At 49.5% G+C, this 25,104-nt stretch overlaps 1 protein-coding gene across 1 annotated transcript in view; it reads left to right on the top strand.

The window, feature by feature from the left end:
* The first annotated feature begins 678 nt into the window (after nt 1-678).
* Nucleotides 679-25,104, top strand: part of LOC138072929 (heme transporter FLVCR2) — a 59,920-nt gene continuing 35,494 nt past the window's right edge. Inside the window, exon 1 of the mRNA XM_068964261.1 lies at nt 679-1,347. Within this exon, the coding sequence (XP_068820362.1) occupies nt 679-1,347 (669 nt within the window). The remainder of the gene's footprint in view (nt 1,348-25,104) is intronic.

The raw sequence follows: 25,104 nt of genomic DNA, 5'->3' as shown, positions 1-25,104 counted from the left end.
GGGCATTTTCTTGCAGAGTGCCCCGGGAGGGGGCAAATGAATTTGAGAAAGCAGTGCCAGGGTGGGGGGATTAACCGGGCGGTTTCCATGGTGCCTGGGGCGTGGGGGGGAGGAATGCACCCGCAAGCGGTGGCGAAACAACTGTACTGTCCCGCCAGCTAGAGAAGGCTGGAGGCTGTGGGGCGGGGTGGGTGGGGTGGGGTGGGAGTGGGGGTGGGGGGTTCGTGGGGGGGTGGAAGCCGCGCACGGCGGGGGCGGGGCGGTCACGTGTGCGGAGGGGCGAGGCCGCAAGCCGCCCGAGGAGCAATCCGAGTCCCAGCCGAGTGGCTGCGCCGCCGGGAGAAAACTGTGACCAGGACCGAGGGGCTGAAGGTGGGCAGGACGCCTCCGAGGCACTCAAGGCTCCAGCGGCCGGGACCTGGCTCAGGCCGGCCTGCAGCCGGTCTGGGGGACAGCTGTCAGGGACGGAGGACGCCAAGGAAAAGTGAAAGCCGAAGCTTGGGGCTGAGCGGAAGAGCCCCACTCGCTGGCTTTTACGGAGGCTGGGGACTCAGTTTATTCCTCCGGGGCAGGTTGGGCAAGTGCCACGTCAGCTCTAGCTGACCAGCCGACACCACTGTCCTTTAAGTCGACTCGAGTTGTCAGCACCTGCTTAGGGCGCCAGGAGAGGCTGCGGTCATGGTGAGTGAAGACCCTAACCAAGAGGACCACGATGGCACCCCTTCGCAAACTTCGGCGCTCCAGGAGCACCCCAGTCTCTCAGTCCACCCCAGCGTCTCGGCCCACCCCAGCGTCTCGATCCACCCCAGCGTCTCTGTATACCCTAGTAGTTCAGCCCACCCAAGTACCTTGGCTCAACCCAGTGGCTTGATCCAACCCAGTAGCTCGGGCCCTGAAGATCTTAGCGTGATCAAGGTGAGCAGGCGCCGGTGGGCGGTGGTCCTGGTGTTCAGCTGCTACTCCATGTGCAACGCCTTCCAGTGGATCCAGTACGGCGCCATCAGTAACATCTTCATGCACTTCTACGGGGTCAGTGCCTTTGCCATCGACTGGCTGTCCATGTGCTTCATGCTGGCCTACATCCCTCTGCTCCTGCCGGTGGCCTGGCTCTTGGAGAAATTTGGCCTGCGGACCATCGCCCTCACTGGCTCCGCTCTCAACTCCCTGGGGGCCTGGGTGAAGCTGGGCAGCCTGCAGCCACATCTCTTCCCAGTCACCATGCTGGGCCAGGTCGTCTGCTCCGTGGCCCAGGTCTTCATCCTGGGTATGCCCTCCCGCATTGCTTCCGTCTGGTTCGGGGCTAATGAGGTGTCAACCGCCTGCTCCATAGCTGTCTTTGGCAATCAGGTGGGTAGAGGAGTGGGTGGCGTTCACTGTGGGACTGAGGGTGTTCGTTGTACCGAACTGCTTCACTGCGTGAAGCCTAGCTTTCTGACTTCAGCAGTGTTTGTGACTCTGGCTGACCATGGCTGGGTGTGACTGAGTGAGTGGATGATTGTGACCGAGTGGGTGTGTAAGAGAAGTGGGGAAACGAAAGGAAGGGCCTTTGCTATCACCCGCAGTTTCTCTTCCTCCAGCAGAAAGCGTGCTTCTGGAACACATGTTGTCTTTATGATCTCATTCCTGAACTTCCTTCACCAGCTTGAACAGGATAGCTCTTCTTTCTCAGGGAATAGCCCCTGGCCGTCAGACTATTCTGTGTCACTGGAGGTTAAGTTAGTTAAAGTGAAGTCACTCAGTCGTGTCCGACTCTTTGTGACCCCATGGACTATATAGCCTACCAGGCCCCTCCCTCCATGGGATTCTCCAGGCAAGAGTACTGGAGTGGGTTGCCATTTCTTTCTCCAGGGGATCTTCCCGACCCAGGGATCGAACCCAGGTCTCCTGCGTTCCAGGCAGACGCTTTAACCTCTGAGCCACCAGGGAAACCCCACTGGGGGTTGGCGGGTGTTCTTTGCCTGTCCAGCCAGCTTTCCCAGAGGGCAGCATCTCCTGCGCCACGTGGAGAGGCAGAGCAGTGCTGGCGCTGCGCTCACCTTCTTTATACCCAGCTGGAGCCAGGACAGTGGGAGCAGTGCTTGGTGTCAAATGCCTACCCTGAGAGTTAGAGTCAAGTCCAGGAGGAGGGAATCAGCTCTTGCTCTGAATTTCCAAGGCCTAGAAGCCATGGGAAGGCCTGGAAAGTTCATCTCTTAATCCTGTCTTTCCTCCTTAGGGGAAGGAGAATATCAAGTTCTTTGCATCTCGGTCTGGACATGGCCCAGAAAGGTGGTCTTGTGTGAGTCTGATCACTGTGTCCGAAAGGTTGAGGCAGCTGTTTACGGGGTCCTTCTTTATCTGGACCACTGCCTGGGGTGGGGGGGTGGGTCTCACTTCTTCCAAAGCACATGCAGTTGTGGCTACACATCTAACAAATGACCAGGAGCCCTTGGTTCTTGAAGGCTTGTTTCCTCTTCCCTGTTTATTACATTTAGAACAGGGGTCCCAAGTTTTGGGCCATGGACAGGTACCTCCTGTCAGGTCAGCGGTGGCATTAGATGAGAAATAAAGTGCACAATAAATGTAATGTGCTTGAATCATCCCCAAACCATCCACCCCTTCCCAGTCTGTGCAAAAATTGTCTTTCACGAAACCTGTCCTTGGTGCCGAAAGGTTGGGAACCGCTGATTTAAAATGTTAAAGCTTTCATTTAGAAAGTTCTTATTTGGGTCAGAAATTTCCAAACTTCTCTAAAGGTAAATTGTCATTCTGCTCATCTTTACCACCAGAAAGGTAACTTGAGCTGAATTTTTTCAGGCTAGTAAGTCCTGCCACTTGGGTAATTGTGTAAGGAATCAGTGGAAGCAACAGACGGGCCTTCTCAGCACAAGCAGGAACAGAAAAGCCTCTACCCAGTTTTCTTTAACCTGTGGGTTTGACCATTCAGAAGATTGAATGGATTTGAGGGCTGGGGAAGAAACCAGTTGGATCTTTTTGTTCAGGGCAATTAAAAAATAGGTACTGAGGGTGACATTTATAACACCCTGCACTCAAAGGTGGTGTGACCACAGATTTGGACATCTCCATTGCAGCATTGTTGGTGGGGTTGACGTTACTGGAGGTTTTCTTTATCTGAGAGTGAAGCTGGAGAGTCGAGGGCAGGATCTTTCGTGTCTCCAGAGGGTTAAAGCTGTCTATTTGCAGTCCCAACGGGATTCAGACAAGGTCGCTGCAGTCCCAAACCCATTGTTTGGGGAGGGCAGGAGAGAGATGCACCCTCAGGTGGCCTGGGGCGATCAGAGAATGGAACACTTTCTTTGTTAACCATGGAGCAAAAGCTAATTGCTTTTCAGTCTTCTCCACACACACCTGTGTGGGAAAAGTTTAAGTGTTAGTCACTCAGTCGTGTCTGACTCTTTGCAACCCCATGGACTGTAGCCCACCAGGCTCCTCTGTCCATGGGATTCTCTAGGCAAGAATACTGGAGTGGGTAGCCATTCCCTTCTCCAGAGGATCATCCAGATCCAGGGATCAGACCCAAGTCTCCTGCATTGTAGGCAGATTCTTTACCATCTGAGCCACCAGGGAAGCCCAAACTTAAAGCCGAATATATCTTTAAAATTTAGTAAGAATAGTTAGCCATTTCCTACCCCTACTCCCCACCAAGGTCAGAAAATGCTAAGAATTTCACATTGAAAGACACCCTAACAGCAGATATTCTTGTCATGGTGCCATCAATTTAGCCTTAACCCACCGTGCTAAGTTAAAAAAAAATTATGAAAAGCTGAATTGCTTATGCTTCCTCACGTAGAGGTGACTTTGGCTCTTGGCATGTGTTTTAACCTTTTTTGCTAAGTAAAGCATGATGGAATGGTGGAGAAATATTAATAGAACACCTTGAGCTCTTTTTTTAGGGAAAAAAAAAAAAAAAGATTCCATGAAGCTGCCTAAACAGACTATAAGCGTCTTTTCAGAGAGTTACTCTTCGTGGCTGCAGACTTCACACTGATCAGCTAGACTCCTGTTCCCTGGAAATTCTGACCTCATTCGTTCCTTGACTCAACAGGTGTTTACCCAGAAGCTGCAGTGGCTCAGTGGTAGAGAATCTGCCTGCAATGCAGGAGACCCGCCTTTGGTCCCTGGGTGGGGAAGACCTCCTGGAAGAGGAAATGGCGACCCACTCCAGTATCATTGCCTAGGAAATCCCAAGGACAGAGGAGCCTGGCGGGCTACAGTCCCTGGGGTCGCAAGAGTTGGAATCAACTTAGCGACTAAACTGTTACCACCAGGGTTGGTGTATTAGCACAGAAATGGATGCCTTGGCAGGTGCTGTGCTGGGACTACACAGAGACTCCGTTGCCTTCAGAGTTCTCCTCCTAGGCTTTTAAACTGTGCCAGGCACCAACATCCAGATTTTTAAAAAACACACAAGCAACCAGATGAGAGTATAGAGGATTTGTTTTCAGTTCTTTGCGAGGTTTTTACTATCTTCTTGTCATTGCTAAAGGAAGATTGAAGGAGAAAGAAGCTAATATCTATCAACACCTATGATAATACAAGGCACTTTTTCATCCATATGCTTTTTTTGTTTTAGCCTCTGAGGTGGGTGGGATTGTCTCTGTTGTTACAGGTGAGAAACTTCAGATGCAGATAAATGGAGCAACCTTTTCCGGGGTCCTACAGGCCCTGAGTGATAAAAAGGAGGTTTGAAGCCAGTTCCTCTTCCACAGCCCCTGTCAGTGGGCCATTATTGGGTCTTCATGGGGACAAACCATAGATTTAGAAATTAAAAGGCAAGATTCCGAGTCTCAGGCTCTGGGCCTGCGTCTCGAGGCGTGTTGGTGGTGGCACCGTGTCTAGCAGCTTGTCTGGAGTTTGTGAGCCAGCCCCTGCCTTCTGTTCTGGCGCTCCAGGCATTAGCATTGCCTTCTCACCTGACGGATTTCCCAGGCGGCAGTGTAAAAGAATCCGCTTGCCAAAGCAGGAGACACAGGAGATGTGGGTTCAGTCCCTGGGTCAGGAAGATCCCCGGAAGAGGAAATGGCAACCCACTCCAGTATTCTTGCTTGGGGGATTCCATGGACAGAGGAGCCCCGCGGGCTGCAGTCCGTGGGGCTGCAAAGAGCTGGGCGTGACTGAGCAGGCACACATCACCTGCTGCCTGTGGAGGGGCTGTTCCTGCCTCCCTGAGCCTCAGGAAGTGGGGGCTCCAGGCTCCAGGGTGAGGAAACTAGTGGATCTGAGCTGGGGTGAGAGTGGACAGGGAGACGTGGCCCGCAGCGGAGGCACTTGCCTGTGACCCTCGCACAGGTGGTAGCAGTCCCGCAGGGTTCCCAACACCGGTTCCATTGTTTGCAGGGAGAACCGTCTGTGTGGGGTTTTGAGTGATGTGGACACATTGTTATTGAGCCAGGCAGGGAGGAGAGCCTTGTGTGAGATCTGGTGACCCCTTGGTGGCATGGGGGCGAGGGACATGTGGGAGCAGGATTAGATCTTCAAGGCGGCCCCGGCCCCGATGAGGAGCCTCCAGCGCTGAGACCAGAAGGGATTTCCTCCAGGGCCCCAGGGCAGCTCCCAGCATAGCACCACCCAGAAAAAGACTAGAGAGAATCAGTTTGCTTTTCAACGTGAAGAAAATATAGTCACCTTAGAGTTCTACAGCAGCCTTGGCTGTGGGCTATGGAGAATAGCCCTGTCCAATAGAAATATAATGAAAGCCACAAACACAAGCCACATGCATGACCAAATTTTCTAGGAGCCACTTGAAAAAAGGTAAAATGTAAATTTGTTTACGAAAGTAAACAGAGAAATTAGGTTTAGAACGATATTTTATTTAACTCGGCATATCCAACATAGTATTTTGACATGTAATCAATGTAATAAAATTACTGAGAGGCTGTTTCACATTCTTTTTCTGTGGTGAGTCTTTAGAAGTTGGCATGTATTTTAGACCTACAGACTAGCAACATTTTCCGCTATGTCTGGGATGATGATGCTAATTGTAGGGGAGGAAAAAGTTTTCCTTAACTGTCTTAGAGTCCCCAGCTAAAAATTAAATGGACAAAGTCAAGATTAATAAAAGCAAATTATGCATAATGATTTACTATAAATATTAGGTGACACGGGAGTGTTTGTGAGGAAATGAAGCAATAGTTGGACCTATGCATTTCTTTTTTTTAAGAAAAATTATTTTCCTTATTTTTGGTTGTGCTGGGTCTTTGTTGTTGCATGGACTCTTCTCTAGTTGCCGCAAGCAGGGGCTGCTCTCTATTTGTGTGCGGGCTTCTCATTGCGGAGGTTTCCCTTATTGCAGAGCACGTGCTCTAGGGTGTGTGGGCTTCAGCAGTTGTGGCGCACGGGCTTACTTGCTCTGCCATATGTGGGATCTTCCTGGATCAGGGATTGTCTCCTGCCCTGGCAGGCTAATTCTTTACCACTGAGTCACAAGGGAAGTGCAGACTTGTGCACTTCTGTGCCAGGTTTGATAAGAGTGGACACTCAGAGGAGTGTGATAGGATAGGTCTGAGATCATTGTAGATTGGGAGCACTGTCAAGGCCTGTTTGTCAGGATTCTTTTCTGCAGTGTCCCTTTATCTTCAGAGACAAGGATGCTCCCTTCCTCTGGGCGCCAGGAGGGTACCTCCCACAGGAGGGTTTTAAGGCTTGTTTGGGGGAAGAATGGGGAGGAGAGGGGAGGAGGCCACAGTGACCTTCCTGCTTTGCAGTTCTCAAACTCCTTCAGCTTAAAATATTCACTATGCCAGGGTCCCAAATTCGGGGGCATTGGGTCCTGAATCTCATCATATTTCAAGCATTTGGAAATCAGGCTCTCGTGGATAAATGTAGGCTCTAGGAAAGGCAGTCCCGTCTTGAGGAGGTGGTGTTTGCTGGACTGGCTGGTCCTCTGTTGCCCAGGGAGACTGGGTGTTCCTGAGGCTGACTCAGGAGTCAAGGTCAGGAGAGGTGGCTGGCCGGTGTTGTCTTGTTCCAGACTCCCGAGCACGTGGGTGGGTGAAAGTTCAGGCTTATCAGTCTGGCTGTTGCCATGTCAGAGAAGCTCTCAAGGTCTGAGTGATGTCTGAGGGGAGGTGAAGGCCAGCGCCCGTGTGCTTTTGCTTGTGGTCATTGTAAAGGCCCATGAAGCACCCACCCCCGTGGCTGGCTACTCGCTGACCTTCCCTTCTAGTTGGGAGAGAGGACCAGGCAGGGATTGGGAGAGCCAGGGCAAGGCTGGTGGAGACTGGCATGAGAAGGGGTGGGGCCGGCACCAACCCTCTAATGCTCATAGGGGCAGCCAGGTCGTGGAAGGAAAAGTGACACAGGAGGGGGGTCATGGCATCATGAGAGCACGCGTCCCAGCTGAACTGACAGCTGCTTCAGCCTCTGCCACCCGCTCATATACACAGCATGACCATCTCATGTTATCAGACCATCTCATTTGTTGGTGCCCTTAAAGAAGCCAGATACCAGATTTTTACTTAAAAAATTTTAAATTGTGCTAAAATTATAACTCATTCATAATTTTAACCATTCATAAGTATACAATTCAATGGCATTAAGTAGTTTCACAATATTGTTTAAGAACTACTAGTATCTATACCCCCATTTTTTTTAAATTATTCCCAACAACTCTGTACTCATTAAACAGCAACTCCTCTGTAATCTCTATTCTATCGCTACTCTATTCTACTTTCTGTCTCCATTAATTTGCCTATTCTAGGTCCTGCATATAACCAAAATCATGCAATATTTTTGTCTTTGGAGTCTGGCTTATGAAATCTGTTTTTTTTTTTTTTTTAATTCTGATAAAACTCAAAAATTATGCTGTTGTTGTTACCGTCCATGTTTTGAGATTGTGGGTCATATAAGACTTCTAGGATGAGACTTCTAGGGAGGGTAAAGAGGAACTGAATGCCAGTTCTGGTTTCTCCTTCATGCAAAGCCCTCACCAAAGATACAGGCAGGTGGGTGAGCTCAGAGGCTGGCCACTCCAGGAAGGAAACTAGACCAGTGCTCCCTCAAATGGTGCCCATTTACCTCACCTGTGGGTCCAGGACAGACTACAGATGCCTGGGCCCTCACCTGGACTTCCGAATCAGATCCTCCAGGGAAGAGGCCAGGCGCCTGTGTTTCCACCTGGCTTCCCAGGCGAGGTTTGTGATCAGACGTGAACTCACCAGGAGAGAGGAGCCTGGTGCCCTGGGGAGGTGCCCTCCTGCCTGGAGCCGGCTTCCTGTCAGGGCTGGCCTGTCTGTGCTGCTGTAGACGGGTCCAGTTCCCAGGTGGAGGAGCTGGGATCTCAGTCACTCTCCCAGAGTGAGATGGGAGGGTGGGCTTGGGTGGGGCTCATAATTCTGATTCACTTATAGTTCTGAAAATAAACAAAGCCCTGGGAGTTTGGGGGGATGGGGAGGCCCTGCAGGCCTGTGAGGTGGAACCATAGCGGAAGCTCCTAATCCTGCTTCTTTGACCTTCAGCTCAGTGCACTGCAGGGGAGGAGGCTCTGGTGGCCTGGCCTGACTCCTGACTTGGCCGTGTTGTCTTGGCAGGCAGTCTTGAGGGTCTGATGATTCTGTGGGATCAGGTCTACATCTTCAGTTTAGCATCCAGGGCCCCTCCTTCTTTGGCTTTCCTGGCTAGCCCGTCTCTTGTTCCCTCCCAGTTTTTCCCCTGCTCTGACCAGTTTGGCTTCTTAGTTCTGTCCTTGAAGATACATTGCTTAGAGATTAAGCCTAAAGCTTTGGAGAGTGACATCAGTAGATGGAGGACCAGGAAGCTCCACACACACACACTTCTCCCACAGAAACATTAAATAAATGAGAAACTGGCTAAAATAACCTTCCCTATGGGATTTCTGTACATCAAAGATCTACAGCAACCAAGGAAACACCCAACTGAAGAAGAAGTCACATTCAAAATGGTAGAAAGTTTCATGGCCATTTTGCCCAAGTTTACCTCTCTCCTCTCCCTTCTCCTGTCCCTCCCTGCAAACCTGAGAGCACAAAGCAGACGAAACGTGCAACATTTTCCATCAATTGTTTCTGTACACTAACAATGAACAATCCCCAAAGGAAAGTGAAACAATTCCAATTACTGTAGCATTGAAGAAAACACTTGAGTCATTTAACCAACAAAATGAAAGACTTCTGCTCTGAAAACTGTAAAATGTTACTGAAAAAAATTAAAGAAGTCATAAATAAATGTAAAAACATCCTGTGTTCATGGATTGGAAGACCTTAATATTGTTAAGATGCCAATACGACACAAAGCATTAGTACAAATCTATAAATTCAGCACAATCACTATCAAAATCCTGATTTTTTTTACGGAAAAAAAAAAGATGAAGGAAAAAAATCTTTTCCTTCTTCTTTTCCCCAGATGAAGGGAAAAAATGCATCCTAAAATTCATATGCAGAAGTTTAAGGGACACTGAGTAGTCAAAGCAATCTTGGAAAAGAATCAGTTGGAGATGTGACATTTCTTAATGTGTCTAATAAAACTAACACAACTAATAACAAAGCTGTAGTAATCATGACAGTGTAGGATCAGCATAAAGACAGACTTACAGACCAAAGGAGTACAGAGTCCAGAAATTAACCCCCACATCAAGTCAGTTCAGTTCAGTCACTCAGTTGTGTCCGACTCTCTGCAACCCCATGAATCGCAGCATGCCAGGCCTCCCTGTCCATCACCAACTCCATCGAATCAGTGATGCCATCCAGCCATCTCATCCTCTGTTGTCCCTTCTCCTCCTGCCCCCAATCCCTCCCAGCATCGAGTCTTTTCCAACAAGTCAACTCTTCGCATGAGGTGGCCAAAGTATTGGAGTTTCAGCTTTATCATCATTCCTTCCAATGAACACCCAGGACTGATCTCCTTTAGAATGGACTGGCTGGATCTCCTTGCAGTCCAAGGGATTCTCAAGAGTCTTCTCCAACACCACAGTTCAAAAGCATCAATTCTTCGGAGCTCAGCTTTCTCCACAGTCCAGCTCTCACATCCATGCATGACCACTTTATATGGTCAAATGATTTTCAGCAAGAGTGTCAAGACCATTTAAGAGGAAAAGGACAGCCTTTTTTTTTTTTTTAAATAGACTTTGTTTTCTTGAGCAGTTCTAGGGTCACAGCAAAGGCAAGGAGAAGGTGGAGATTTCCCAAATATTCCCCACACGTGTTTCTTGTGTAGCCTCACACTGTCAACCACCCCCACCAGAGCGGTGCATGGGTTACAGCTGATGAACCTACAAGGACACATGAGCACCACCAGTCTTTTCAACAGATGGTATTGTGCAAAGCTATAAAACTCTTAGAAGAAAATGTAGGGGGAAATCTTCATGATCCTGGATTTGGTAATGATGGCAGTGATTTCTTGGATGTGAGACTAGAAGCATCTATAGCAACAATAGCATAAATTGGACCACATCAAAGTGGAGAACTTTCATGTAAAAAGGACTCTCTCAACAGAATGAAAAGGCAAACCGTGGAATGGAAGAAAATATCTGCAAATCATGTATCTGATATGCAGTTCATAGCCAGCATGCATAAAGAACTCCTGCAGTTGAACAACATCAAACACACAACCCAATTTAAAAATGAGCCAAAGACTTGAATAGAAATTTCTCTCCCCAAAAAGATGCATGGATGGTCAATAAGTATATGAAAAAAAGCTCAGCATTAGGGAAATACAAATCAAAACTGCAATGAGATGCCACTTCATTACCCCTTAAGATGATTGTCCAAAAGAAAAAAGTAATAAACGTAGGCCAAAATGTGGAGAAATTGGAACCCTTGTGCATTGCTGATGGAAGTGTAAAATGGTGCAGTCACGTGGAAGACAGTATGGCACTTCCTCAAGAAATTAAGAATAGAATTACCATAGGATTTAGCAATTCTACTTCCGGGTATATACCCAAAAGAATTCAAAGCAGGAACTTGAACAGATATTTGTACCCATGTTTATGGCATCATTCTTCACAATCGCTAAAAGGTGGAAGCAACCCAAGTGTTCATCTATGGCTGATTGTTAAAATATGAAATATACACATGGTGAAATATTGTTCATTCTTAGAAAGATAGGAAATTCTGACATGCTACATATGGATGGACCTTAAAGACGTTGTGGCTGAGTTAAATACGGTAGTCACAGAAATAGATATTCTGGAAATCTACTTATGTGAGGTATTGAGCTGTCTTTTCTTTCTGACACCAACCAATTCTGACTTTCTCCGATACCAACTGGGTGTTCCACAATTCAGTTCAACTCGGACACTAACTACTTGGAGTTAGTGCAGACCCCAGAAGTTAAGGGCTTGGACCCACAAGACTGTCTCCATTTGCAAGTCCTAGGGACCTCCTGTATTTCTGACTGACTAGCTATAAGGTGGGGTTCCTGTGAGCCCTGCTCAGGATCTGTAATTTGCTAAAATGGCTCAGGGAACTCAGATAAACAGTTTACTTAACTGTTTTTCGCGGTTTATTATAAAGGGTACAAGTCAGGAAAAGCCAAGTGGAGGAGATTCCAGAGCCTCTGTGGGGTGCCACCCTCTTAGCACTTTGATGTCACATGTTTACCAGCCTCAGGGAACTTCCCTGGTTCAAGGGTTTTTCTAGAGCTCAATTCCCTGCTGCCCTCCTATTCTCAAGGAGGGGGAGGGGAGTTTGCTGCTGCTGCTGCTGCTGCGTCGCTTCAGTCCTGTCCGACTCTGTGCGACCCCATGAACGGCAGCCCACCAGGCTCCCCCATCCCTGGGATTCTCCAGGCAAGAACACTGGAGTGGGTTGCCATTTTCTTCTCCAGCGCTTGAAAGTGAAAAGTGAAAGTGCAGTCATTCAGTCGTGTCTGACTCTTCTTGACCCATGGACTGCAGCCTACCAGGCTCCTCCGTCCATGGGATTTCCCAGGCAAGAGTACTGGAGTGGGCTGCCATTGCCTTCTCCGGGGGTTTGCTGAAAGTTCCCAAACTCTAATCACTTGAGCTTCTGGAGACCAGCTCCATCCCAAGGCTCTAGAGAGGCCCCAGTCTGAGTCACCTCATAGCATAAGCTCCGGTGTGATGGAAACAGGATCCCTGTGAATCACAAAGGATACTCCTATCACTCATAAAAGCCCAGGATTTAGAGCTCTGTGCCAGGAACCAGAGAGAAAGACTAAATAAATTTATATTATACCACAGGTACTGTGAGTAATCAAATTCATAGAGGCAAAATGTAAAATGGTGGTTTAGGGGGGCTGGGGCAGGAGGGTGGCAGGAGCTCATGTTTAATGGATACAGAGATTCAGTTTGGAAAGCTGAAAAGTGCTGGATGGAGGCGATGGTTGCACAGTAATAGAATGCACTTAATGTCGCTGAACTGCAGTTAGAAACAATGAAAATAGTGAAGCTTAGGCCATACGTGTGCGTGCGTGCATGTGTGTGTGTGTGTGTGTGTGTGTGTGTGTGCGCGCGCGCATGTGTGCGTGTGCTCTACTACCAAAGAAACAGGACACACACTGCTTGGGAGGTGGCTCCTGTGGTTGGGGTCCCGATACCTGCTCCCCCCGCCGCCCCTCAGTCTCTGTGCCGGCAGAAGGTGATCCTTGCCCTTCTGTGTAACTGCTGAGTTTCCATGGATACTGGCCTTTGTTTCCCCATGGTTTGAGTTTCCCTGTTCCCTTCCCCCTGTCCTCTTCCCCTGTTCCTCCACCTCCTCTAAATGGGAAACTTGCCAAAGGACTGGAACCTTGACTAATACATCTCTCCCATGTCTCAGGGCTCTGGGCCTAACAGGAGCCTGTGACCGGTCAGACTTATTAGTAAACAAGTATTCCTTTCCTGAGGGGAAGTAAGGTGACCACTCAGGTAGCTGAGAGCTCAGGTGGTTGTCGAAAGGAACTCTCATGCCTGGATTGTCCTCCTGACATGACTCAATCTTATTACTTCAGTGGAAAAATCTATTCAGTCCTTACAGGGCACCTTGAACTCTGCTGGGCCCACGATGGTTAGGACACTATCTTTAGTCCTGCTGTGTACTCTTGGACCAGACCTTAACTTTTCTAACTTTTGGCATCTTCTTTTGTAAGATGGAGATAATATTGAAAGAAAGCATTAGTTACTCAGTTGTATCCGACTCTTTGTTACTCCGTGAACTATAGCCCACCAAGCTCTGTCCATGGAATTCTCCAGGCAAGAATACTGGAGTGGTTTGCCATTCTCTTCTCTGGGGATCTCCCCGACCCAGGGATCGAACCCAGGTCTCCTACATTGCAGGCAGATTCTTTACCATCTGAGCCATCTGGAAGCCCACAGGAGATAATATTAGCTAATGGACATAAACTTGGGAAAACTTGGGGAGATGATGAGGAATGGGGGAGGCCTGGAGTGCTGTGGTTTGTGGGGTCACAAAGAGTCAGACACGACTGGCAACTGAACGGCAGCTGCAAAAGGTGGATGAGAGGAGTAACGAGGGCCTTTAGTGAGCAGAGTTTTTCAGCTAAATGAAGAACAGGTGCTGTCACTACTGTATCCTCAGCACAGATAATTGGCTGCTGATCTGGAAAGAGAGACCAACACTTAAATGCTCATTATACCACTGTGTGGCAGGTTTAAGGGTCCATGCGTACAGGACATTCAGGGCTCACTCTGTGGGAGGACATGCTCCAGAGTGAATGTCCGGGGGACCCAGCCGGACAGCATCCCCAAGGAGGTGATGGTTATGAGCCGATTCTCCATGAATGAAGTGACCAGGAATTTGGGTCAACAGGGAAGAGTGGGCCTTTCTAGAAGTTTCCAGGCAGTCTCCTGATGAAGACTTGTTCCTCTTGAGAACTGCTCCGACTAAAAGCTGTCTGGTGCTGGGAGACGGTGTTACCTTCCCAGTGTGTGGTTGATGGAACCTGGCATCTGTGTTGAAGATTTCAGGGTCTTGGGGATGATACAGGTACTGGGCCAGCTCCTACACATCAGACCTCAGGCTTACAAACCTAAGACCCTACTGAAGGAGGCATGGCGCCCAGGCTTATCAGATGGACACAGCTGTTTTCCACTGCCTGATTCTTGATGTTTATCCAACAAAGCTGTTAACAGGATGTCCTTCCCTTGCCTTTACCTGCCCCCCTCACCCCACCCCCACCCCCACATCAAAGGGCCTTGTGTTAATTGGTTGGATACCTATCAGAGATCCCTATCAGGGCTTTTCCCCCAGTGGCCCAGACAGTATCTGCCTGCAAAGCAGGAGACCCGGGTTCAATCTCTGGGTTGGGAAGACCCCCCTGGAGAAGGAAATGAAAACCCACTCCAGTATTCTTGCCTGGAGAATTCCACAGAGAGGAGTCTGGTAGGCTAAACAGTCCAGGGGGTCACCAAGAGTCGGACACAACTCAGTGGCTAACACTATCAGAGATGATAAAGAGCTATAGGGTTAAGGTGCAAGTGGGTGTTTGCTCTTCTTTCTTTCTTCTCTGTCTCTTGACTTCTGTCTAGCACCATCCCAAACTTAACCCAAGGGATCATCTCCCATCTCTTGGTTCTTCAGGACTAACGGCCTTCGTCTTTGCTGAGTTATTCAGGGGTGGGAGGTCTCCTGCATGTCCTGGGGGCCCATCCGGACTCCTCTGCCTCTTCCCCCATTTGCAAGCATCTCTCCTTTTCTCTGCTGGTGAAATCTGTAGCTTGACCTCTGAGCCCCACACGGTTGGAGATGAGGCCTTGCCCCAGCGTGAGGACAGAGAGTACCAGGGCACTGTGTGTTTGCAAGAGGGTAATGGGAGGTAGGGCTGGCTTTCCCTTGCTCATCAACTTCTCAGGATTAGACAGAGTGTCCCCGAACCACAAGTGGAGTGGTATTTGCTTTGGCTCCTTCTGACTCTTTCTTTAGAGAGGAGGTGAACACAATCCCGTTTTGGAACCAGATCAGTCTTGATTGGACAACTCTGCTGACTCCAGGAAGGAAGGGGACAGGAGCTGGAGCAAGGCTGGGGGTTATTTTTCTTCCTCTTCCTCTCCCCTGGACATTCCTGATCTGTACCCCCACGTCGCTGTGTTGGCATGGCTGCGTCCGCCCAGCTGGCTCTGGATGCAGCTGTCTCTGCTCAGGGCCATTTGCTGTGCCCACCAACTCAGAAATGTAGGAAGTGGGGTGCCATGAGTCGTGGCCTTAAAGCGGGGAACATCACAAACAGCTGTTTGGGGTGACAGCTCCCCCTTGAGCAATCCTCGCCTCCTCAGACCTTTGACCTGGGCTTCCTGTTTGTGGAGCTACTCAATGAACTCAGAGGCCCGATTCTTCTCTGTCAAGGAGCTAGGCAGGAGCACACTGTGATCCCACTGTCCACCCCTGCCTGGGACTCCAAGGGAAGCAGCAGCTGAGAATTAGCTCTTGATTTCTGTCCTTGGGGGATGCTAAGTCACTTCAGTCACATCTCTGTGCACCATTATGGGCCATAGCCCATCAAGCTTCTCTGTCCATGGGATTTCCCAGGCAAAAATACAGGAGCGGGTTGCCATGCCCTTCTCCAGGAGATCTTCCCGACCCAGGTATCGAACCCTCATCTCCTATGTCTCCTGTACTGGCAGGCAGGTTCTTTACCACTAGTGCCACCTGGGCAGTCCTCGGGGCAGTAAAGGGCCATTGTTTCTAAGTGAGCTCCAGGAATCTCCAGCATCAGCACCACTTGGGGGGGGGGGATGGGGAAGGGGGGAGTGTTGTTTGTGAGATATGCAGATTGCCAGGCCTAGGGGGCCAGATCCAAGGAATTACCCTCTCCGGGGTGGGACTTTAGAATCTGTGGTTTTGATTCTCCACCAGGGACTGTGATACTGAAATTTGAGAACTCCTGATACAGGAGCCGTGGGACCCTGACCCAGCTCTGCCAGCCCCGTCTTTGGAGCCTCCGGTTGGACACCTGCCCTCTTGGGGCATCAGCTTCCTTATCTGTACCGAGAAAGCCAGCCTCACAGGTGGACACCCATGTTAAACGAGGTGTGAAAGCTCCTGAACCAGGAGGAGCCTCCACAGACATTCATTGAGTGCACATCCATCTTCTCCCTCCCCACCAAATCAGGTTCACAGCACTCTTTCAGATGTCTCTGGATCTAGGCCTTTCTTTCATCTCAGCTGCTGTCCCAGGAATACCACTCACCCATCCTCCTCCCTGACGCCATAGGTCAGGAAGGAACTTAAGCAGACCTGCCTGTCCACTCCCTCCACCAATGCGCTAGGTTGGTGTTGGCATCATCACCCTTCTAGAAATCGGTCACCTCCCATAAGACCTTGTTTATAGAAAACAGGCCAGAAGAGGCCCTGGTGGGCACACAGTGGGGACTGAGAACGTGCAGATGGAAAGATGGATGACTGGTGTTCTGGTTTTACCCTTTATCTTTGGGGTATTGTTTTCTCATTGCTGAAGGGAGATTCCAGAGCATATATTTGCCATTGAATAACATGTCACCCAGGGCCTCGGGAGCATGGGAGTGGTGGGTGCAGGAAAAATGCAGCTTGGCCCAGCCCTCCTACTAGTCTTTTCCACTTTTTATGTGTTAGTGGGCCTCCTGAAAAAAGTCCCCTCCACCTGCTTCCTAAGCAGCCTTGGAAGCTGGTCCTGGGAAGAGTGGCAGGTGGGGTAGCTCCTCCTTTGAGACTGGCTGACTTGGGGGGTGGGACCCTGGGAAAACCTGGCTGCCAGGGGACATCCTCAGCCTCTAGCCTTGGGACAGCCATCTCGATAATGCCTTGCTTTATTTGTGGAGTAAAGACAGCCCTAGGGCTTCCCTGGTGTCTCAGCGGTAAAGAATCTGCTTGCCAAGCAGGAAATGCGGGTTTGATCCCTGGGTCAGGAAGATCCCCTGGAGCAGGGAAAGGCAACCCCCTCCAGTATTCTTGCCCAGAGAATTCCAGGGACAGAGGGGCCTGGCGGGTTACAGTCTACGGGATTGCAAAAGAGGGAGCAACTGTACACCGATAATGACAGTCCTCCTTGGCAATGGCTGGTTCTCTCAAGGCTACTGTGAGGGAAAGGAAGTTGTGTTTGCAGGGATCAGACCACCACTGTAATTTTGTTCAGAGACACCACAGATATTGACATTTTCTCCAGTTACTGTACTGCCTCTGACTCACTGTTCAGAAAGAACTTTAAGAAGAAAGTTATTTATTTACTTGGCTGTTTCAGGTCTTAGTTGGGGCATGTAGCATCTAGTTCCCTGACCAGGGATCGAACCCAGGCCCCCCTACATTGGAAACATGGACTCTTAGCCACTGGATCACCAGGGACGCCCCTAGAAAGAATGTTGATAAGAGGTCCAGAGTAATTGTTAGCTATTCTTTAACGACCCAAACACATTGCTTAGTTATGTAGCAAACCCCATTGCAAACGACCCCATTGCAAACGACCCCATTGGTCCCTGGCTCTTCTTGGGTCTCAGACCACGTGTTCCTGGGCTGTGTGGCTGCTTGAAGCCTGGCTCAGCAAGGAAGACAGCAGGGCTGGGAGTGGACCAACAGAAGTCTGATGTTACCTCACTACTGATCAGCTCTGTGACTTCAGCGAGTTGAGCCAGCTCAGTTATGAAAGGGAGAGAAGGACGGGCCCCTCCCAGGGCTCCGTGTCTCATCTGTGCCATGGGCTTCCTGTGTTCACCTCACTGGATGGTTTTGATGCTGTTTGTATGCTGGATGTGCAGGTGCCTTGAAAACTGTGAAATTCTGTGCAAATGTGGGCATTTGAAAGTGAAAATGAAAGTCGCTCATTCGTGCCTGACTCTTTTTGTGATCCTGTGGACTTAGACAGTCCATGGAATTCTCCAGGCCAGAATACTGGAGGGGGTAGCCTTTCCCTTCTTCAGGGAATCTTCTCAACCTAGGGATCAAACCCAGATCTCCCACATTGTAGGCAGATTCTTTACCAACTGAGCCGCAAGGGAAGCCCCAGAATGCTGGAGTGGGTAGCCTATCCCTTCTCCAGGGTATGTTCCTGACCCAGGAATTGAACCGGCATCCCCTGCATTGTAGGTGGATTCTTTACCAACCGAGCTATCAGGGAAGCTCCTTAAGTGCCCTGAAAAAAATGTCTGTAGACTTGCCCAAGACACTCAGAAAGTAAAAGGCTTCCTGTATATAGATCAGGTCCTGGCCACCTGGTAAAGAGCCACCTTGGATTAGGGGCCACACCCTTGGTTTACAGGGCTCACCATTCTTGATTTTAGAGTCAGCTGTTGATTTCAGAAAAAGTTCCAGTCATTCTGGTTGTCAGGGCCTCTCCCAGAGCTCCTGGGTTCCAGAATATCCCTGATTTGGTCTTTTTGACTTGAGCCATGATGCAGCTCCTGAGGTCCTATGGACCTTTCTAACTCCTTTTTGATTCCAAGAAGGGCCTTTTGCCAGGGGTTGGCACAAAGCAGCTTTTCAATCTCTGTATGTCCTGGATGGCTCCTGTCTTCGATGTAGGCAGTAGCTTCGGTGGCAGAACACAGAACTGACTTAGTCCTCACTGTCAGGAGATGGGTCCTGGGAGTAAGAAGTCCTCTCCTCAGGGCCTAGTGGTCCTGGTGTTACCACATTTTCTCCCAGGCCCCTTACAGTTGAGCTTTCCTGGTGGCTCAGTTGGTAAAGAATCTGCCTGCAATGCAGAAAACCCGAGTTTGATCCCTGGGTCAGAAGATCCCCTGGAAAAGGAAATGACAACCTACTCTGGTATTCTTGCCCAGGGAATCCCATGGACAGAGCAGCCTGGTGGACTACAGTCCATGGGGTCGCAAAGAGTCGGACACGACTGAGCTACTAAACCACCACCACCAGCCACCTGAGGGTGATGCTGATCCACGGTAACAGACGGGGACTGGTGGGGCTCAGCCCATCCATGTGGCTGTGATAACTGACTTTTCTTTCTCCAGAATTCTTCTGTCTCTCCTTGGGGAAGAGAGGACCCCATTATCTGCCCCCGGAGTGCTCGCTTTGTGTTCTCATGCTGCTCCACAAAAATCTACGTCCTTCACCAGGGTGTCCCCACTGCGGCCGGATCTCTGTCCCTTGCAAGTACCCGACACGGCCCCTGGCCATCAGTCTTTGTTTCTCTTTGAATTCTGTTGGTACTGGATTGCATGCATTCCGGCCAGCCTCTGGGTGTTTCCCCAGCTGACAGACCACACGTAATGTGACAGATGAGAGTCAGTGAATGAAGGCTCTAAACCCCTTGGCTGTCTATCTCATGTGGTACAACCTTGGGTTAAGGGTTTCTTTGGCTGGTTGGTTTGTTGTTAAGTTATGTCTGACTCTTTGTGACCCTATGGACTGTAGCATGCCAGGCACCTCCATCCATGGAATTTCCCAAGCAGGAATACTGGAACGGGTTGCCATTTCCTTTTCCAGGAGATCTTCCCCACCTAGGGATTGAATCCAGCTTGGCAGGTGGATTCTTTACCCCTGAGCCACCTGGGAAGCCAGTAAGGCCTATGTGTATGTGTGCTAAGTCTCTTCGGTGGTGTCTGACTCCTTGCAACCCTGTGGATCGTAGCCCACCAGGCTCCTCTGTCTATGGGATTCTCCAGGCAAGAATACTGGAATGAATTGCCATGCCTTCCTCCAGGGAATCTTCCTGACCCAGGGATCAAACCCATATCTCTTACATCTCCTGCATTAGCAGGCCACCCAGGAAACCCATTAAGGGCTATACTTTCCATTTATAGGGCCAAGCAGTCTGACCTTTATGTCAGTTCTTGGGAGCTATGGTTTCTTTGAGACAATGCACCACAGCCTTTATTTACTGACTGAACAAATATTTCTTGACTATCTACTCTGTGCCAACCCACATTCTGAGCTCTGAGAAAAGAGTTGTTCAGTCGCTCAGTCATGTCAGACTCTTTGAGACCCTATGGACTTGAGCAATAGAAAAGAAAAGTTCCTGAATTCAAATCTAAGAGAAGAGGAATTAGACTCTAAGGCTGATGGAGTGACTAATGGTGGAAGAGTCGGGCCAAGTAGGAGGGGAGCGACCTCATGTGAGTAGGTCCTGAGTAACTCCCTAAATCCTAGGCCAGAGTTCATGGTATTACTTTCCAGGGATGGTGGTAGATATGGCTAATTTTAATAGTTTTTCTGGTGCAAGGTTTAGATTTCTTTTTCTTTCCAGATCTCTCTGGGACCAAGAGGCAGGGCTAGTTACCTTATGAAGTTGGCATCTTAGGAAAAAACTATCTAGGGCCCAGCCTGTCTCTTTTTGGAGGCTTACCCTGAAGTGGGAGGAACTGGGTCTGGCTTGTGGCAGCCTGTTAAGAAACCAGTCTTCCAGGGCCTGCCTGTGAGTAAGCCCTCTGATCTGAGTTTCACCTCTGAAAGTCAAAAGTGGGGGTCTTTCAACCAAGAAAGCCCAATCAGACTCAGATGAAAACTTGGGAGTATTAGAAACATGTGTGGTCACATGAGGGGCTTCCTGGTAGCTCAGCTGGTAAAGAATCTGTCTGCAATGCAGAAAACCCAGGTTCGATCCCTGGGTTGGGAAGATTCCCTGGAGGAGGGCATGGCAACCCACTCCAGTATTCTTGCCAGGAGAACTCCATAGACAGAGGAGCCTGGCGGGCTAATGGGGTCACAGAGTCAGACACGACTGAGCAACTAAGTGTGCACACGTGGTCACATGAACTGCTTCCAGGAATGACAGCATGTGACATGTCAGACAAAGGAAACAGTTCTTCTGCTTTGGGCTATTTCACCATCTGTCACCAGGCAGGGAGTGGTGAGGTTAAGCACGGGAACAGCACCCGAGATGTGTGAGTTCAGCTGTTGGCTGCCGTGGGCTGGCGTCTGGTTGGGAGTTGGTGGAAGTGCCAAAGCATCTCAATGGAGCTTTTTATTTTCTCCAAGAGTTGGAGAAAGTGAGGTCTGCATCCGTCCCTTTCCTGGCCTGGAGGTTAGAAAGATGTCCCTTTTCTTTCCTCTTCCCCGACTCAGTCACTGGGGAAGTTCTGGGAGCCTGTGGTCATTGGCTGTCCGCTCTGTCACGAGAGGAAACTTTGGGTGGAGAAGTCGGCCATGAGTCGGGCACTTGGGGAAAGGGGAGTGGAGGCTGGAAAGGGGGGCAAAGGCGGCTCTCACCTAGACCAGGACTGAGCCTTTGCTGATGCCACCACAAGCACAATTTCAGGAGCAACAGCCACCCTTAAAAGGAGGCATGTGTGCACCAGGAGCCTCCAAGGTGATGACTGAAAGCAGCACAAATATGAAGCTGAGCTAAAAAAAAAAAAAACACAAAAGCAAGCCTTTTGTGAAAAAAATTAATCAAAATTTCCCTGTAGAACTCAGACCCCTCCCCTAAACTTAGCACCTTCTCTGCTTAGAGCCCAGGGTACCTCTGCTGCCTGCACTCTCTCAATAGTGAGGAGGAAACCCATCCCCAAGGCTGTATGTCAAGATCAAGGCATGCTGGCTGCTTGGAAGCTTGGTAAAGCTCTTTGTCTTGCATTTATCTCCTCCCCTACCTTTTAGTGTGGTGCTTCATAACAGTGGGTGTTCAGTAAATCTTAAGTGTAGGTCTGAGGGTGGATGGTTGATCAGCCTACATTCCAGTGACCCCCGTGTCTGATCTTGGGGAGCTCCAAATTGGGGGTCTTCTCTACGTCATTCCACCTTGCATCTGCTTTCTTTTGGTGGTCAACTCTTGCAGTTCAGCAAATTGCTACTCTTCTCAGCTGCTTTGCTGTAGCAGAGACTGGCAATACTTGATTTAGGTTTGAGCTGTGGAGTTCTGAAAGTCTTCTCTGTTCAGAAGGTATTTCCTGAGCCTCATCTCTGTTCTTGGCAGAGTGCTGGTGTGGCATGGGGAGGGGTCACACAAGGAAAGGTTTGTCAGTGTCCCTGTCCTCATGGTGCTAAAATCTAGCTGGAAAGATGACAAATAGCCTACATGGAAGACAATCAGAAGTCAAGCATATAAGAACAGGAAACCCCATAGGGGCTGACTAAGTGGGAAACAGTCAGACTGTAGCTGTAACCACATCTGCTGATTGCTTCCTCCAGTAGCTAGACTCATGGGAGGCGCTTGAGTGATAGCATCGTACGTGTAAGACTGGAGATGTTATCAGGTCTCTGAGGCAGTTACTTCCATGAAATTTGCCCAGTTTGTCAAGGGACTTGGAATCAGATTGCCATGGGCTCACATCTCAGTTCTGCCATTAGAAGCTGGGTGACCTTGGGCAAGTTATAGTTTTCTCTTCTGTAAAAACCAAACCAGAGATAATCTTGTCGACTTTAGGGAGTTGTTGTAAGGCATTAAAGGAAATAGCGTGAAAAATCATTTAGCAACTGCCTAGCATACAGTGGGTGCTCATTATGTATTCATTTCATTCCTTCTGCTTTGAATAACAGCTAGGACTGGAATGTCTGGCCAAATGGTTAAGGCTACGGACTCTAGTACCCATGGCCTGAACTTGAAGCCTAGCATAGAGCACTTGCTGTTCTTTGACCTTGGACAAGCTACTTAAATGCTAGTTTTCTCAGTTTTAAAATAGAGACTTGGGGACTTCCTCGGTGGCCGAGTGGTTAAGAATCCACCTTCCAGTGCAAGGAACATGTTCGAGCCCTGGTCAGAGAACTAGGATCCCATATACCACAGGGCAACCAAGCCTACACGTCACAAGGAAAGCCCAGCACAGCCAAAACAGCATAAAAAGCAAAACAACAACAATAAATAGGGATTAAAAGAGGGTGTGCGCACATAGGTACAGCATTTAGTAGCAGAGCCTGGTGGGCTGCCATCTCTAGGGTCGCACAGAGTCAGGCACGGCTGAAGCGACTTAGCAGCAGCAGCAGCAGCAGGCCGGCAGCTGTGGCGTGGCGAGCACAGTCAGCCAGCCTTGATGGAGTTTCTGACCTTCCCTGGGAGGCAAGTCTTCCAGGCCATCCTGGTTTCCCTGGTGCTCCTCCTGCCTTCACCTCACCTCTTTTCCTCAAGTGCCTGCTAAGTTGCTTCAGTCGTGTCCAACTCTTGGCCTGCTAGGCTCCTCTGTCCATGGGATTCTCCAGACAAGAATACTGGAGGAGGTTACCATGCCCTCCTCCAGGGGATCTTCCTGACCCAGATATCAAACCCATAGCTCTTATGTGTCCTGCGTTGGCAGGCGGGTTCTTCATCACTAGCGCCACCTGAAGGACTGAGGAAATCCAAGAGCGTCGAGGTTATGTAAGCCACCAGGGCAATCACAGATTTGAGGACAAACCCTGTGATTAGGGGAGGGGGTTCTAAGGGAGTCTAGAGTCTGACCAGCTGTGACACCGCTTCTCAAGTTCTTAGGGACCTAAGCTTAGCCTTTTAAATCCATAAACCTCTTTCATGGGCGATTTGTCCCCAAATCAATGAGATTGCTTTTGTTCCTGAAGGTCTGCTCCATCCTTAATCCCGAGTTGGCTTTTTCAGAAGAAGCCAGGGGCTTGGATTTGGGAATTTAAAAAATACAGTCATTTGAGCACATTATTGCTGACTGTGATGTGTTCCTAGGAGCTGCCAGGTGGTCCTGGGTGGCCCGTCCTCATGAGTAAACTGTTGTTCGAGTTCAGTGTTGCTGTGCCCAGCAGCTGCCTCGCTCCTTTCCCGGGCATCCAAGACTCAGTCCCAGGACTGCCCTCTGAGCCTGCTGGCTCTCAAAGGGGGCTTTCCTGCAGTGCGCCACCCCGCCCTGGGGGCCCGGAGCCTTTTCTGTGCATCATTTTGCCCAGATTGTTATGCCTTGATCGCTGAGGTGTAGTGTTTTCGCTAAGGTATAAACAATGGTCTGAGTGCCCCTGGCCAAGCGGGGAGAGCGGTATTAATAGTAGCGGAATTTTGTATTGAGTGTGCCGACTTGCCTCAGCAGCACCACTTTGTGGTGTTTAAATGAGCACAGCAGTGTGTAGGGATGGGCCTTGAATGCTGAAGTCACTTCTGGGTTTTGTCCACAGGGTGTGCTGGCGGCCTCCCTGCGGGTGGCCCTGCTGTCCACGTCTGAGGTGCCAGAGTCCAGACATGCAGCCCAGGAGTGGGTGGGTTTGAGTGTATGGGAAGGAAAGTTGACATACTGCTTTTTGTAGCACCTTTTGGTGCTTCCCTGGTGGCTCAGACGGTAAAGAATCTGCTTGCAGTGTGGGAGGCCCGGGTTCGATCCTTGGGTGAGGAAGATTCCCTGGAGAAGGAAATGGCAGCCCACTCCAGTATTCTTGCCTGGAAAATTCCATGGATAGAGGAACCTGATGGGCTACAGTCCATAGGGTGGCAAAGAGCTAACGCTGTCACTTTAGTGCCCATAAACTCTGTATGGACTTACATGGCCCTTTATGAAAGAACACTTTCATATGTTTGTCTATGTTTATTCTTCTCAACTGTTGTTCTCTGTGACCTCTAGTTTCTGATTAATCTGTAATGATTAATAGATCATGAAGATCACCACTAATGTGTGCAGACGTGTGTAGATACACACCTGTTTGTGATCACCCATTGCATAAAAACAGCCTTGTGGGGGTGGCATCGGCTGTGCACTTTAAGATTGCTCGTGGGGGTTGATCAGTTTTAAGCAAACCTGGTGTATGGCAATCTAGATTGAACCCAGATTTATCTCTCATGTGGTGCTAATTTAAAAGGAACCTTCACTTCTGTTATTTTAAAAATCACACTTTCTCTAAGAGCCTTGTCTAGTCAGTTTTAAGTTTCCAACCACATCATTCCCCGGGTCTGGGTTCACAGCTAGTCTGGAAAGGAAGTGACGTTTCTTGACATGCCAGTAAACTGCAGCCCTTTCGTTTAATGCCCATTTATCGAATAACCCCCTGTCCTGTTTACCAGGCAGCAGACTAATGTCAGAAGAAGGGGTGAAATTTAAAGGATTCAAGGGGTTGGGTCAAGGAAGCCAGCCCTCTCTGAAATAATCAAGAACTCAGAGAAGGAACTGAGAGTGAGCTGGGCTCTAAAAGGTTTGAGGAGGGAGACATTTGCCAGCAAGGAATCTGCTGGGATAGAGATGATGAAGCATTGGACCTGTGAATCATCCAATCCGGGGACATCCAGAGAAGCAGATGGAGATGAGACTGGAGGTGAAGAAAGACAGGAATGTCAGGCTGAGGGGTGTGGACGTCGTCCTCCCTGGGAGAGGGCTGGCTCCTTGAGGGTCCTTGAGCTGGACCCCATGGTCAG

Source organism: Capricornis sumatraensis, chromosome 2, assembly GCF_032405125.1.
Source record: "Capricornis sumatraensis isolate serow.1 chromosome 2, serow.2, whole genome shotgun sequence".
Classification (NCBI taxonomy): domain Eukaryota; kingdom Metazoa; phylum Chordata; class Mammalia; order Artiodactyla; family Bovidae; genus Capricornis; species Capricornis sumatraensis.
The sequence above is the reverse complement of the archived record's forward strand: the minus strand, read 5'-3'. Positions and strand labels throughout refer to the sequence as shown.